This window comes from Bufo bufo, chromosome 8, assembly GCF_905171765.1.
Source record: "Bufo bufo chromosome 8, aBufBuf1.1, whole genome shotgun sequence".
In the NCBI taxonomy this organism is placed as follows: Eukaryota; Metazoa; Chordata; class Amphibia; order Anura; family Bufonidae; genus Bufo; species Bufo bufo.
This window is the reverse complement of record NC_053396.1, coordinates 183,244,718-183,260,821: the sequence shown is the minus strand read 5'-3', so window position 1 is coordinate 183,260,821 and position 16,104 is coordinate 183,244,718. Positions and strand designations below refer to the sequence as shown.

Sequence of the window (16,104 nt, the reverse complement as noted above, 5' to 3'; positions counted from 1 at the left end):
GTTAACAAGTGGCTCAAGAACTGGTGTAGGAAGGAGGGGTTTGGGTTCCTGGAGAACTGGGCCGACTTCTGTCAGATACAGGCTATGTATCGTAGGGATGGGCTGCACCTCAATGGGGAAGGGGCAGGTGTGTTAGAGGAGAAGATGGCTAGAAGGTTGGAGGAGTGTTTAAACTAGGGACTGGGGGGAGGATAATTACGTTATAGGATGGGAAGATAGTGCAGATAGAGACCGGGGGCAAGATAATGGGACTAGGGAAGGAATGGAAGGAGGGACTAGAACAGTTCAGAAGGAAAGGTGTAGGGTAAAAAATATACATAAACCTCTTAATTTGATGTATACTAATGCCAGAAGCCTGACTAATAAAACTGGTGAACTGGAATTAGTGTGAGGAGGACTATGACATAGTGGGAATAACTGAGACATGGCTGGATGATAGCTATGACTGGGCGGTTAATGTACAGGGTTACAGTCTGTTTAGAAAGGATCGTCAAAACCGGAGTGGGGAAGGGGTCTGCCTTTATGTAAAGTCCTGTCTAAAGCCCACAGTCCGAGAAGATATAAGTGAGGGACATGAACATGTGGAGTCACTGTGGGTAGAGATACATGGAGGCAAAAACAATAATAAAATACTAATATGAGTTTATTATAAACCACCTAATATACCAGAGTCCACAGAAAATCTACTACCAAACGAAATAGACGAGGCGGCGGATCATAATGAGGTTATTATTATGGGGGACTTCAACTATCCAGATATAGACTGGGAAACTGAAACCTGTATATCTCATATATCTCTACTTTTCCCAACTGGTTCAGGACCCGACCCGCCAGGACCGGATGGCATACACCCCTGTATCCTAAAATAATTAAGTAATGTCATAGCCAGACCCTTATTTCTGATATTTAAGGACTCTATACTGACAGGCAGTGTTCCACAGGATTGGCGCGTAGCAAATGTGGTGCCAATAATCAAAAAGGGTCAAAAAACAGAGCCCAGAAACTATAGGCTAGTAAGTTTAACATCTGTCGTGGGTAAACTGTTTGAAGGTTTTCTAAGAGATGCTATCTTGGAGTACCTCAATGAAAAGAAGCAAATAACGCCATATCAGCATGGCTTCATGAGGGATCGGTCATGTCAAAATAATTTAATCAGTTTCTATGAGGAGGTAAGTTCTAGACTTGACAGCGGCGAATCAATGGAAGTCGTATATCTGGACTTCTCCAAAGCATTTGACACTGTACCACATAAAAGGTTAGTATATAAAATGACAATGCTTGGACTGGGAGAAAACGTCTGTATGTGGGTAAGTAACTGGCTCAATGATAGAAAACAGAGGGTGGTTATTAATGGTACACACTCAGATTGGGTCACTGTCACTAGTGGAGTACCTCAGGGGTCAGTATTGGGCCCTATTCTCTTCAATATATTTATTAATGATCTTGTAGAAGGCTTGCATAGTAAAATATCAATTTTCACAGATGACACTAAACTGTGTAAAGTAATTAACACTGAAGAGGACAGTATACTACTACAGAGGGATCTGGATAGATTGGAGGCTTGGGCAGATAAGTGGCAGATGAGGTTTAACATTGACAAATGTAAAGTTATGCACATGGGAAGGAATAATGCAAGTCACCCGTACATACTAAATAGTAAAACACTGGGTAATACTGACATGGAAAAGGACCTAAGGATTTTTGTGAGCAGCAAACTAAGCTGTTGAAACCAGTGTCAGGCAGCTGCTGCCAAGGCCAATAAGATAATGGGTTGCATCAAAAGGGGCATAGATGCCTGTGATGAGAACATAGTCCTACCACTTTACAAATCATTAGTCAGACCACACATGGAGTACTGTGTACAGTTCTGGGCTCCTGTGAACAAGGCAGACATAGCAGAGCTGGAGAGGGTCCAGAGGAGGGCAACTAAAGTAATAACTGGAATGGGGCAACTACATTACCCTGAAAGATTATCTAAATTAGGGTTATTCACTTTAGAAAAAAGACAACTGAAGGGTAATATATCAGGGGTCAGTACAGAGTCAGTACATCTCTCCCATCATCTATTTATCCCCAGGACTGTGACTGTGACTGTTAGGAGTTATACATGTTAACATGTTTACTGCCACCTGCAGGCTATATAGATATGACAGTTTATAACCTTTGTTATATTGTTTGTGTCTGAATAAAGTTTATTGAATTACCTCAGATCGCCTCAGGAAACATGGTGTCAGAAGTGGAGAGGGCTTTGGTGTTTTAGAAACCACTAAAGTCCTAATATCAGAACAAAAGATCAACAAGAATTGTTTCTCTGGTAATTTATTAATAAGATACACACCGTGTTACAGAAAATGGCTGCAAACAACTTCCCTGTGCCGTCTCCCATGGACTGTAAAGGGGACCTGGCAGTTAACTGGACATATTTCAAATCCCAGTGGGAAGATTATGAGGTGGCAATTGAACTTGATAAGAAAGACTCCAAGGTAAGGATAGCGACACTGCGCTCAGTGATGGGGAGAGACGGTCTGCGTATTTATCAGCACCTCTCACTCTCTGAGCTGACAAACTGTGGTCCGTTATCTGTAATTACAGAATCAGGGATTCCATGTCTGCTAAAATGTGCTTTGCAACAATCTATAATTGTTTTAGAGGTGGTATCAGAAACTAAATCAATTTCCCAGAAATCTGAATAATAATCAACAATTATTAAGTAATCTTGTCCTGTTAAGGAAAATAAGTCCATGCCTAGTTTGCTCCAGGGTAGAGTGGGCAATTTGTGATTCATCAGAGGTTCTTTTGTTTGTTTACACATATACTCATTGCAAGTGTTACAGTTCTTTATTGCCTCTATAATCTCTGGGCCCATGTGTGGCCAAAAGATGACATCCTTGGCCTTGCGAAGGCATGCTTCTATTCCTAAGTGGCTAGAATGAGTCCTTGCTATCATTTCTGGGCGCATGTTTTTTGGTATGATGACCCTGTGTCCTTTATACAGAATTCCATTTTGTATGCTTATCTCATCTCTAAAGCCCCAGTAGTCCCTGATACAAATCTGTATTTTTTCTTTCTGGTCTGGCCATCCTGTAAGAACAGTAGTTTCTAATGCTTGCAAGACTTCATCTTGTTCTGTGAACTTCTGAATTTGTTGTAGGCTGGTGACAATGTTTTTTTTTTATAATTGCACGATTTTGTAGAGAGTGGGAATTTGAACATCTTACATCATCCCCATATCACAGTCAGTCCAACGGTAAAGCTGAAGCTACTGTAAAAATAGCAAAAACACTCATAAAAGAAAGCTAAACGAGATGACAAGGATATCTGGAAAGCGGTTCTTGACTGGAGAAATACCCCATCAGAAGGCACCAGCAGTAGTCCTGTACAACGGCTAATGTCAAGAAGGACCAGGACTTTACTTCCGACTGCTCAGAAACTGCTGTTTCCAAAGGTTATAAAAGGAGTGGTCGAGAACCTAACTGAAAGACGCAAAAAAGCAAAGGCATATTATGATAAAGGAGCCAAGGAACTTCCCGAACTAAGCATTGGTCAGCCAGTGCGAATACAACCATCGCCGTCGTCAACAGATGAAATTTGGCGACAAGGTATTTGTTTGGAGAAAGTTGCTCCACGATCTTATAAAGTGGAAGCAAATGGACAGTTGTACAGAAGGAATAGGAGGTTTCTGAGGAAAGCAGATAACAAATCTGACATTGAAATAAGTGAAGTGATTACACCAGGTTCATCTCCAGATGAGACAACTCCCAAAGAAACAGGGATGGATGATCATATGCAACAATGTGAAGCTCCTGCCACACCAAGACGTACTAGAACTAGGGTTATTAGAACACCAACAAGATATAAGGATTTTGTATGCTAGATACATTATAAAAAAAACATTGTCACCTTTGGAATGTACTGTGTTATCCAATCATCTTATGTTATATATTACTTGATTTCACAAGAAAGGAAGGATGTTAGGAGTTATATATGTTAACATGTTTACTGCCACCTGTAGGCTATATAGATATGACAGTTGTTAACCTTTGTTATATTGTTTGTGTCTGAAAAAAGTTTGTTGAATTACCTCAGATCGCCTCAGGAAACAGTGACGAGGGGACATCCTCTGTGTCTGGAGGAAAGAAGGTTTGTACACAAACATAGAAGAGGATTCTTTACGGTAAGAGCAGTGAGACTATGGAACTCTCTGCCTGAGGAGGTGGTGATGGTGAGTACAATAAAGGAGTTCAAGAGGGGCCTGAATGTATTTCTGGAGTGTAATAATATTACAGGCTATAGTTACTAGAGAGGGGTCGTTGTTCCAGGGAGTTAGGCTACATGCACACGACCGTATGTGTTTTGCGGTCCGCAATTTGCATCCGTATGCCATCCTTTTTTTTTTTTTGGTGTGGATCCATTGTAACAATGCCTAAAATGAACAAGAATAGGACATGTTCTATTTTTTTTGCGGGGCTACGGAACGGACATACTGATGCGGACAGCACACGGTGTGCTGTCTGCATTTTTTGCGGACCCATTGAAATGAATGGGTCCGCATCCTATCCGCAAAAAAACTGACACGGAAACAAACACGTTCGTGTGCAGGTAGCCTTATTGGGAAAAATTGGCTTCTACCTCAGTTTTTTTTTTTTGCCTTCCCCTGGATCAACTTGCAGGATAACCGGCCGAACTGGATGGACAAATGTCTTTTTTCAGCCTTATAAACTATGCTACTATGTTAATATGTAGATGTCCTTCTTCTTTTCACAGGTTGAAGTAAGCTGTGGTGGTGCACCACAAGTCCCAGCAGGGCAGATTTACATCACAGAGGGGCACAGGTCCACTCAGTCTCCAGCTAGAATGGCTGCATGCAGAGGGATTCTTCCTGTTCCCTTTGCTGCTGTAGCGCTGCCATTGGCTGGAGCGTTGTTTGAACCAATTGCAGCACTGGCAGGGGACGCCAAACACTGGAGTCTGCCTGACCTCGGGGGAGACAGGTGCTGACTAGTTCAGCACTGGTCACCTCCACATGACCCCCCTGCAGCTCCATACTGCTTCTGGCTCTGCGATGTGCTGTTCTTCATTGACCAGACAATCGCAGCGCTTGGAGCTGCAGGGGGAGGGGGCAGAAATACCTCGTTCTGGCCTTAGCCGGCATGGATGCTTGCCGGTAAGAGCAGCCATCCTGCCCCGATTCCCCCGTGATCCTCTCCCAGAACCCGGCGAACCTTGCACCATACATGTACAGTGCTGGTCCTTAAGTCGCGTCCATCCCCGGCGCGGGTCCTCTACGGGTTAAAGGGAACCCGTCACATTGAAAATGCACTCCAATCTGCAGGCAGCATATTATAGAGCAGGGGGAGATGAGCAGATTGATTCAGTATCTTGTAATATTGTGATGTAAACCTCTGCTCGTTCTGGGCTTCTGTGAATAAGAATACATAAAGAGATAGCTGTCAATCACTGGACTCCTAAGGCCAGACCCAGAATAAGCAGAGATTTAGATCAATAAATTACAGGTTATCCTGAATCTTTTATATCAATCTGCTCAGCTCCTCCTGCTCTATAATCTGCTGATTTCAGACTGGACTTCATTTTCAGTGATTGGACTTCATTTTCAAGGTTTCGATTTGAAAGACCACAAATAAAAAAGACACAGTAAACAGGATAGAGAGTTATGTATTTTATGAAGTGAGTATACACATTAGGCTACAAAATCACAAAAATATGAGGAAAAAAAGATATTCGAGAAGCTCTTACCTATCCACCATAATAATACAAATATGGTCAGTGTTGCTTGAAACTTATATACAGTGTTTTTCGCCCCCATAAGACGCATCTTTTTGCCCCTGCGTCTTATGGGGCGAATACTAATGAGCGCTTCCATTATTGAAGCGCTCATTAGTACTGGAAGACCAGGAAGCGGTGAAGGCTCTGTACTTACAGCTTCCTGGTCCTCAGCTGTCGGCTGTGCAGTGGCTGCACACAGCATGAGGGTGCTCTGTGACCTCACGCTGTGCGCCCCAGTTCACAGCACAGCCAACAGCAAGAGGAAGTAGATCGCGGGTGGTGAGGAGCGGCAGCGGCCAGGAGCAGGAGAGGTAAGTGTTTTTTTATTTGATAAAACATGAGGCTGCTTGGGGCTTGGGGGTGATGAGAGGCATAATGGGGGCTACTAAGAGGTATAAGGCTGATAATGGGGGCTAATAAGAGGCATAAGGACTGATATGGGGGCTGATGAGAGACATGGGGGCTGATATGGGGGTGATGAGAGGCATGGGGGCTGATTAGAGGCATGGAGGCTGATGAAAGGCATGGGGCTCTTATCTGAGGTCTGAATGGGGTCTTATTAACATTGGGGGTCTGATTGGGGCTGTCAGCTTAGGTCTGATTAACATTGTGGGCCTGATTGTTGGTCTGACCTGAGGTGTAATTTTCTTATTGTCCTGCTCTAAAACCTTGGTGCGTCTTATGGGCGAAAAATATGGTAACAGCATATAATTGACAATCAGGTGACAATCTTGGACATCTTTGAATATCTGAACCCCATCCAGGCAAATGACCATTGCTCCAGAACTCCTTATGATGTCCAGCAACCTCCACCTTGCACCCTGCTGAATACATTGGATGGGCACCTCAGGATAAGCGTCATACATCTTCTCAAGCATAGCAGACCATTTATGAAATGAAGAGTAATAATACGACCTTACTGCAGCTTCATATCGTGAGACCATAGGGGAGGGGAAACCAAATAGTAATTAGGACCTGTATTTTACACTTATGTGACACAAAGGGCTACATGTTGGGGACCAGTTTTACCAATCATTGTCTGTTAAAGGGGTTGGCTCCTTTTATACATTGATGGCATATCAATGTCAGATAGGTACAGGCCCCACCTTTAGGACCCGCTCCTATCTCTAGAACAGGGCCAACAAAATACTCTCCATTTATCATTGTGGGAGTTCCAAAAATAGTCAAGTGAGCACACTGTGAGCGGCGCGCGCCATGTTCTCTAACTGATACTAGGCTGCGCCAGCTCCACCGCTAGAGCCGCACTTGAAGAGGCAAAGAGCCACATGCGGCACGAGAGCCACAGGTTGGCCACCCCTGAACTATACTTTACTCTGTGCAATTCCCTCACGGCACCTGTGATAACATCATCAAAGGTCCTTTAGCTTTCTCCACTGACGATAGGAATTTCTAACTGAAGCTGGACAGGAGTCAGTATTGAAGGTAATTAGGGCACGGGGCCTAGCCTCCATTTCGGGCCCCCCTTCCCCAGGGGCCCCATAGCAGTTGAGTGCTCTGCTTGTATGGTAGGTACGCCACTGTCTGTTAATCTATATCTCATATAACACCATTTACATAATACAATAAAGAATGCTAGATATTGCATAACCTAATGATACTAATAAAGGGAGTCGGTTACCAAAATGTCATCTTGTGCGCTGCTTACATAGAACTGTAGCACAAATAAAGATGATTTAAATGGTACCTTTGTTATTCTGTTGTTCATAAACAGCAAAAACGTGGTTTTATTAATATGCAAATGAGGGCTAGCAAGTGCCCAGGGGCGGCGTTCATCCAGTAACTGCCCAGGCCGCTCTGCCTTCTCCGTGCATAAGTCCTGCCAAATCCCTAGTCTGGCCCGCCCTGTAACCCCTGTAGATGCCGTGCTTGTGCAGTTCACCACCGGGTCTGGGTATGACACTGTTCTGACCACTGTGGCCATCTGCCTCGCTCCCAGCAGTCTGCGCATGCGCCAGCTAACGGCATTCCACTAGGGATAACTGGCGCCGGGCCCGCATAAGTGCTCTCTGCCACTCAACAGCATGACGTAGGGATTACAGGTCGGGCCAGACAAGGCGTTAGAGAGAAGTTATGCACGGAGAATGCAGAGCGGCCTGGGCACTTACTGGCCGAACGCCACCCCTGGGTACTTGCAAGCCCTCATTTGCATATCAATAAAATCAAGTTTTTGCTGTTCATGAACAGCAGAAGAAAATAGCAAAGGTACCATTTACATCAAGTTTATTTGTACTACAGCACTATGTAAGCAGCGCACAAGATGACATTTTGGTGACAGACTCCCTTTAAGTAAGAATTGGAATATTTTGACTCTTCCCCGTCACCAAGTTGATTCCTGCACTCATGAATGTCTTCCAAATCCCATGATCGCCCATATCCGTACCAATTATGACATTATTATGTTACGCTTGAGAACCTGTACGGGGTATGAACATTATCTCAAAGTTGGGAGGGATATTTCCAAGTCCAATTGCCACTGGAGCGACTGAGATCTCTTCAGGTGGCACGGGTGACTTGAAGGTGAAGTTCTGCAATAGTGTTGTGATATAAATGAAGAGCTCCATAAGTGCCAAGTTCTTGCCCGGGCAAATTCTCTTACCTAAAAAGACATTAGTGAATACATAAAGGAGTATCTGCAATAGGTGATATGCTGTATATATTGTGACACCAATGCAGGATTGGTGGTGAGAGGGTGAGAGTCTTCCACCTGCTACTTCACATAGGAGAGAAATCTTGGGGAAATATACCTCCCTTCCACCACCACTAAATTGGTGTCACAATATGTATATATGATCTTATACAGTGCATTTGGTAAGTTTTCATACACTCACTCTTTCACATTTTATGTTGGGGCCTTGTGCTAAAATTACAAATAAATCAAGTTTTCCCCATCATTCTGCATTCAATTATAACAATGTGAAAACAGAGCAGAATGTTTGAAATCTGATTTATTGAAAATGAAAAACTAAAATATTGCATTGACACAAGTATTCAGACCCTTTACTCAGGACTTATTTGAAGCACTTTTGGCAGCGATTACAGCATCCAGTCTTCTTGGGTATGATGCCACAAGATTTGCACACCTGAATTTGGGGATTTTCTGCCATTTTTCTCTGCAGACACATTCATCAGGTGGGACAGGACGTTTCAGCACATGGACACACCCCCTACCCTATAAATAAAATAAATAAACCCGATCTGGCAGCCATTTTACATTCAGTTTTTGGCCAGTGTAGGGAGAGGTTGCTGTGTGGAGCAGGGACAGACTGTGTGCGGTTCTGCTGAGATACTGCAGCTAGATAGAGGGACAAACGCTATTGGAATAACTAATTGCAACTGGTGTGATATACCTGTTGCCCCCCCCCCCCCCCCCAAAAAAAAAAAAAAAGATTGAGAGGTGTGATATACCTATAATATACTTTCTAACATAAAACGTATATTATAGTGCATTTGTATTGTTCAGCAGTTGTGTGCGGTTCTGCTGAGATACTGCAGCTAGATAGAAGGACAAACGCTATTGGAATAACTAATTGCAACTGGTGTGATATACCTGTTGCCCAAAAAAAAAACTGATTAAGGGGTGCGATTTACCAGCTTCCACAAAATACTGATTAAGGGGTTTGATATACCTGCTTCCACAAAATACTGATTGAGGGGTGTGATACACCGGCTTCAACCAAATATTGATTAAGGGGTTTGATATACCATCTTCCAGCAAATACTAATTAAGGGGTTTTATATACCTTTTCCCACAAAATACTGATAGAGGGGATTGATATATCGGCTTCCACCAAATATTGATTGAGGCCTGCGATACACCAGCTTCCACCAAATATTGATTATGGGGTTTGATATACCAGCTTCCAGTAAATACTCATTAAGGGGTTCGATATACATGTTTCTACAAAATACTGATAGAGGGGTTTGATATACCGGCATCCACCAAATATAGATTGAGGCCTGCGATATACCTGCTTCCACAAATATTGCTCTTCTATAGGGACTTTGTCACAGAACATAAAAAGGGGGGAAAAAGAAGAGAGGAGGTAGCACCTCGTGTATAGAACCTTACGGCACTAGGTATAAGAAAAAGCACTGATTATGCTTACCGAATGGGGTTGTGAAAGGTCACAACGCCTCCGAATCGCTTTTCTGGATGATTACCCGTCCAGTTCACGGGAGAAGAGAAAACTGCGTCTGCAGCCCCTGGTCTGTATCCCTTGCCGTAATAACGGTTATCAGGATTGGAAACGTACAGAAAAGTGGAAAAAATTCAGACCATTCTTGGTGGCGCTGATGCAGGAAAAAAGCTCATTACTCTAAAGCATGGGTGTCAAACATGCGGCCCGCGGGCCGCATGCGGCCCGCAATGAATATCTTTGCGGCCCGGCAAAGATATTTATTGCTCTGGTTACGCTTCCATAGCAGGCAGAGCGGACGGCACCAGTAACGTCACTCACTGATGTCGCGCGTCTGCTCCGCCTGCTTCATTCATAAAGTGGGCGGAGCAGGCGCCAGTTTGTGACGTTACTGCTGCCGTCCGCTCTGCCTGCTATTGAAGCTTAAGTAAGTGCTTTATTTATAAACGTGAATCCTTATCCTGTTATTAAGTTGAACTAACGCTGCCCTCTCCCATGTTCCCATGTTCCCCTGTATCCCCATAGCACTTACTTAAGCTTCAATAGCAGGCAGAGCGGACGGCAGCAGTAACGTCACTCACTGACGTCGAGCGCCTGCTCCGCCCACTTTATGAATGAAGCAGGCGGAGCAGACGCGCGACGTCAGTGAGTGACGTTACTGCTGCCGTCCGCTCTGCCTGCTATGGAAGCGTGTTCGTAAGTGCTGTGGGGATACAGGGGAACATGGGAGAGCGCAGCGTTAGTTCAATTTAATAACAGGATAAGGATTCACGTTTATAAATACTTCGGTGAGCAGAGGGCCGGTGTATTGGGGGACACTGTTATGAGGGGGATCTGTGGATGACATATAGCAGTGTCATCCACAGATCCCCCCCATAACAGTTCCATCCACAGATCCCCCCACCTCATAACAATGCCATCCACAGATATCCCACCCCATAGCAGTACCATCCACAGATATCCCACCCCATAACAGTTCCATCCACAGATCCCCCACCTCATAACAATGCCATCCACAGATCCCCCATAACAGCACCATCCACAGATCCCCCACCCCATAACAATGCCATCCACAGATCCCCCCACCCCATAACAATGCCATCCACAGATATCCCACCCCATAGCAGTACCATCCACAGATCCCCATAACAGTGCCATCCACAGATCCCCCATAACAGTGCCTTCCACAGATCCCCCATAACAGTGCCATCCACAGATCCCCCATAACAGCACCATCCACAGATACCCCATAACAGTGCCATCCACAGATCCCCCATAACAGTGCCATCCACAGATCCCCCATAACAGTGCCATCCACAGATCCCCCATAACAGTGCCATCCACAGGTCCCCCATAACAGTGCCATCCACAGGTCCCCCATAACAGTGCCATCCACAGGTCCCCCATAACAGTGCCATCCACAGGTCCCCCATAACAGTGCCATCCACAGATCCCCCACATGACAGTGCGTCATCCACAGATTCCCCATAATAGTGTCATGCACAGACCACCATTAATTCAAAGCCCACCAAAAGCACAACTTTTGGTTAAAAATATTTTTTTCTTATTTTCCTCCTCAAAAACCTAGGTGCGTCTTATAGTGAAGTTTAATATTTGTATATATATATAGGTCTCACTTGTGTTATTGGGCAACGGGATGTTGGGGGTCAGCAATCATGAAACAACAATGTTGTTCTATGAAAATGTACGATTTTTTTTTTTTTTTTTTGATGCGGCCCACATAAACTTAAATTTTGTTTTTTTGGCCCATGTTAGCCTTTGAGTTTGACATGCTTGCTCTAAAGGTACCATTAAAGGTAATCTTTTATTAAAGAAGGTCTACGCGTTTTGGGGGCAGAACATCCCCCTTCTTCAGGACAATAAAAATTATTACATTTAAAACAAGATACTTCCAGTTGTTTTATGCACTCAGTTTGAGCGCAATGTGTGCGAGTCACATGAGTGGGGAGGAGGTTGGGGGCGTGAGAGTTTGCAGGGTCGCTAGGATACTGACACTCCCCTCGGGTTCAGGTGGCCAATCGTTTCGCCTTGTGGGCTGTACTGTTCTTCTGTTTTTTACTCCTCCTGGTGACGTACCGTGGGCGGAGGTTTCCCTGATTGGTCTGGCATCGGGGTGACGTCAGTGGGGCGGGATCTAGGTGATGTGGTAGATCCGGCCTATCAGTGATGCCGGTGGGCCGGTCTTGCAATGACGTAATGGTCCCTAGTGTTGTCTTTCATTGGACAGGCTTCTGAACGACGATTTTTGGGGCGGGGGTGGGATCTCGCTCCTGATTGGTCTTCATTATTCTGGGCGTGCGTTTGGTGGTGACGCCATGTGGTCACATGATTTTTCTCTAGTTTTCTGTCAGGTGACTGTCGTCCACTCCTCCTCCTACGTGTCTGGCTGTCATCAGGGGTAAACAAAGCCGGCATGTATATTATCTTATCTGGTCCCTGTGTGAGAAAGCTTCTGCCATGCAGCATTTTTAGTGCACCGGGGTGTCCGGTCCACTTTTGTTGGATTGGGTATACTCAAATACCGCATAGCGTATATCAGGTCGGGACTGGAGGGGCGGGTCTAGGTAGAGGGGTCGCACTAATGCGATAGTTATCCAGAAGGCCTGCCGCATTATATTGTATACAGAGGTAAATAGATAAAATATCCCAGGGCGCAAGAATCCAGTCCAGATAGTGATAGTAAATAGAAACTTATTTATTGGAGAAGTACTTTTAACGCGTTTCGGGGAGTAGTTCCCCTTCATCAGGTACATAACACTGCATATGAAATTACACAAACATACAGCATTTAAATACACAAAAAAAAAAACGCCAAAATGAAAAGTAGGCGGGGCTAAGAAAAGGGGGAATGGTTAGTGGGGATGAGTCCCCAGCAGATGTGCATAGGTTTGGTGTTCAATAGTACTTCTGCAATAAATAAGTTTCTATTTACTATCACTATCTGGACTGGATTCTTGCGCCCTGGGATATTTTATCTATTTACCTCTGTATCCTACCACTTCTTGGAGACTTCAGGGATCTCCGACAAGAAACATAGAAACATAGAAACATAGAATGTGTCGGCAGATAAGAACCATTTGGCCCATCTAGTCTGCCCAATATACTGAATACTATGGATAGCCCCCGGCCCTATCTTATATGAAGGATGGCCTTATGCCTATCCCATGCATGCTTAAACCCCTTCACTGTATTTGCAGCTACCACTTCTGCAGGAAGGCTATTCCATGCATCCACTACTCTCTCAGTAAAGTAATACTTCCTTATATTACTTTTAAACCTTTGCCCCTCTAATTTAAAACTGTGTCCTCTTGTGGTAGTTTTTCTTCTTTTAAATATGCTCTCCTCCTTTACCGAGTTGATTCCCTTTATGTATTTAAAAGTTTCTATCATATCCCCTCTGTCTCTTCTTTCTTCCAAGCTATACATATTAAGGTCCTTTAACCTTTCCTGGTAAGTTTTATCCTGCAATCCATGTACTAGTTTAGTAGCTCTTCTCTGAACTCTCTCTAGAGTATCTATATCCTTCTGGAGATATGGCCTCCAGTACTGCGCACAATACTCCAAGTGAGGTCTCACCAGTGTTCTGCACAGCGGCATAAGCACTTCACTCTTTCTACTGCTTATACCTCTCCCTATACATCCAAGCATTCTGCTGGCATTTCGTGCTGCTCTATTACATTGTCTTCCCACCTTTAAGTCTTCTGAAATAATTACTCCTAAATCCCTTTCCTCAGATACTGAGGTCAGGACTGTGTCAAATATTCTATATTCTGCCCTTGGGTTTTTACGCCCCAGGTGCATTATCTTGCACTTATCTACATTAAATTTCAGTTTCCAGAGTTCTGACCATTCTTCTAGTTTTCCTAAATCCTTTTCCATTTGGCGTTTCCCTCCAGGAACATCAACCCTGTTACATATCTTTGTGTCATCAGCAAAAAGACAAACCTTACCAGCGAGGCCTTTTGCAATATCACTTATGAAGATATTAAACAAAATCGGTCCCAGTACAGATCCCTGTGGAACCCCACTGGTAACATGACCTTGTTTTGAATGTTCTCCATTGACTACAACCCTCTGTTGTCTGTCACTCAGCCACTGCCTAATCCACTCAACAATATGGGAGTCCATGCTCAATGACTGCAGTTTATTGATAAGTCTTCTATGTGGGACAGTGTCAAAAGCCTTACTAAAATCTAGATATGCGATGTCTACTGCACCTCCACCGTCTATTATTTTATTCACCCAGTCAAAAAAATCTATAAGATTTGTTTGACATGATCTCCCTGAAGTAAACCCATGTTGTTTTTCATCTTGCAATCCATGGGATTTTAGATGTTCCACAATCCTATCCTTTAATAGGGTTTCCATTAATTTGCCTACTATTGATGTCAGACTCACTGGTCTATAGTTGCTCGATTCCTCCCTACTACCTTTCTTGTGAATGGGCACGACATTTGCCAATTTCCAATCTTCCGGGACGACTCCTGTTACTAATGATTGGTTAAATAAATCTGTTAACGGTTTTGCCAGCTCACCACTAAGCTCTTTTAATAATTTTGGGTGTATCTCATCAGGCCCCTGTGACTTATTTGTCTTCACCTTAGACAGCAAACTTAGAACATCTTCCTCTGTAAGAAGTCATCCCTCCGCGGCTGCAGATCCACCAGTGAATCGTGACTCCATCACATGTATTGACAAGCTTTTACTAGAGTTGTGCCTACATATAGCACAACCACAAAAGGTGAGCCCTGTACTGGAACCATTTATTTTATCTGTCTACCAACGGTATTACCCTATGGTGCGCCCTGCTTTGTTTCTAACAGCATAAAGTAAATCCTGTGGATGCATTATATTGTATGGTAGGTGGTGCTTGGTATTGATGATGAGATCAGTAGAAAAACTGAAAACTAAAAGTAGAACTCTTTTGGTTTAAAAAGTATATGTATATGTATATACCGGTGTAGGTGACCAATATATGGATAACTGGATAGAGTGATAATTAATAAATGAATAAATATATATATATATACAGTTGCAAGAAAAAGTATGTGAACCCTTTGGAATGATATGGATTTCTGCACAAATTGGTCATAAAATGTGATTTGATCTTCATCTAAGTCACAGCAATAGACAATCACAGTCTGCTTAAACTAATAACACACAAAGAATTAAATGTTACCATGTTTTTATTGAACACACCATGTAAACATTCACAGTGCAGTTGGAAAAAGTATGTGAACCTTTGGATTTAATAACTGGTTGAACCTCCTTTGGCAGCAATAACTTTAACCAAATGTTTCCTGTAGTTGCAGATCAGAAGTGCACAACGGTCAGGAGTAATTCTTGACCATTCCTCTTTACAGAACCAGGGCCGGTACAAGGCAGGGGCCGAAGGAGCGGGTGCCCTGGGCGCTACAAGGAGGGGGGCGCAGCAGGGCCGGACTGGCCTGCCGGGATACCGGGAAATTTCCCGGTGGGCCGGCAAGCCTGAGTGCCGCAAGGCCGCGGCCCTGGTGACAAGTGGGGGCGGCCGCGGCCGGCGGCAGGGCAGAGCAGGAGATGAGCGCTTCCATTGCGGAAGCGCTCATCTCCATAGTCATCTGTATTGCCGTCCTCAGGACTGCAATACAGATGCCTGCGCTGCGGCAGAGGAGGGAGAGGTGTGTCCCCTCCTGTTCCTCTGATAGGCTGCCGGCCTAGTGCTGGCAGCCTATCAGAGGCCGGTGCAGGCGGCGCGATGACGTCATCGCGTCGCCTGACTGCCGTATAGCGAGGGACACAGACGGAAGAGGCGGCCTGCATCGCATCACATTGCTGGAGGTAAGTATAATTTTTTTTTAGTATTTTTTTTATTTATATAGGTACAATAATGGGCTGGGCTGGCACATAAGGGGGGGCTACTGGGCTGGCAAATGATAAGGGGGGACTACTGGGCTGGGCTGGCACATGATAAGGGGGGCTACTGGGCTGGCACATGATAAGGGGGGACTACTGGGCTGGGCTGGCACATAAGGGGGGCTACTGGGCTGGCACATGATAAGGGGGGACTACTGGGCTGGCACATGATAAGGGGGGCTACTGGCACATGATAAGGGGGGCTACTGGCCCATAAGGGGGCTACTGGCACATAAGGGGGGCTATT

At 44.5% G+C, this 16,104-nt stretch overlaps 2 protein-coding genes across 2 annotated transcripts in view; both read right to left on the bottom strand.

Annotated features, from left to right (window-relative positions):
- The window catches only part of LOC120977519 (cytochrome P450 2F2-like), a 281,082-nt gene that overhangs the window by 137,782 nt on the left and 127,196 nt on the right, over window positions 1–16,104 (bottom strand). The gene's annotated exons all lie outside the window — the stretch shown is intronic.
- The window catches only part of LOC120977520 (cytochrome P450 2F2-like), a 265,903-nt gene continuing 257,071 nt past the window's right edge, over window positions 7,273–16,104 (bottom strand). Inside the window, exon 9 of the mRNA XM_040405512.1 lies at window positions 7,273–8,401. Coding sequence (XP_040261446.1) covers window positions 8,205–8,401 — 197 coding nt within the window. The 3' untranslated portion in view covers window positions 7,273–8,204. The remainder of the gene's footprint in view (window positions 8,402–16,104) is intronic.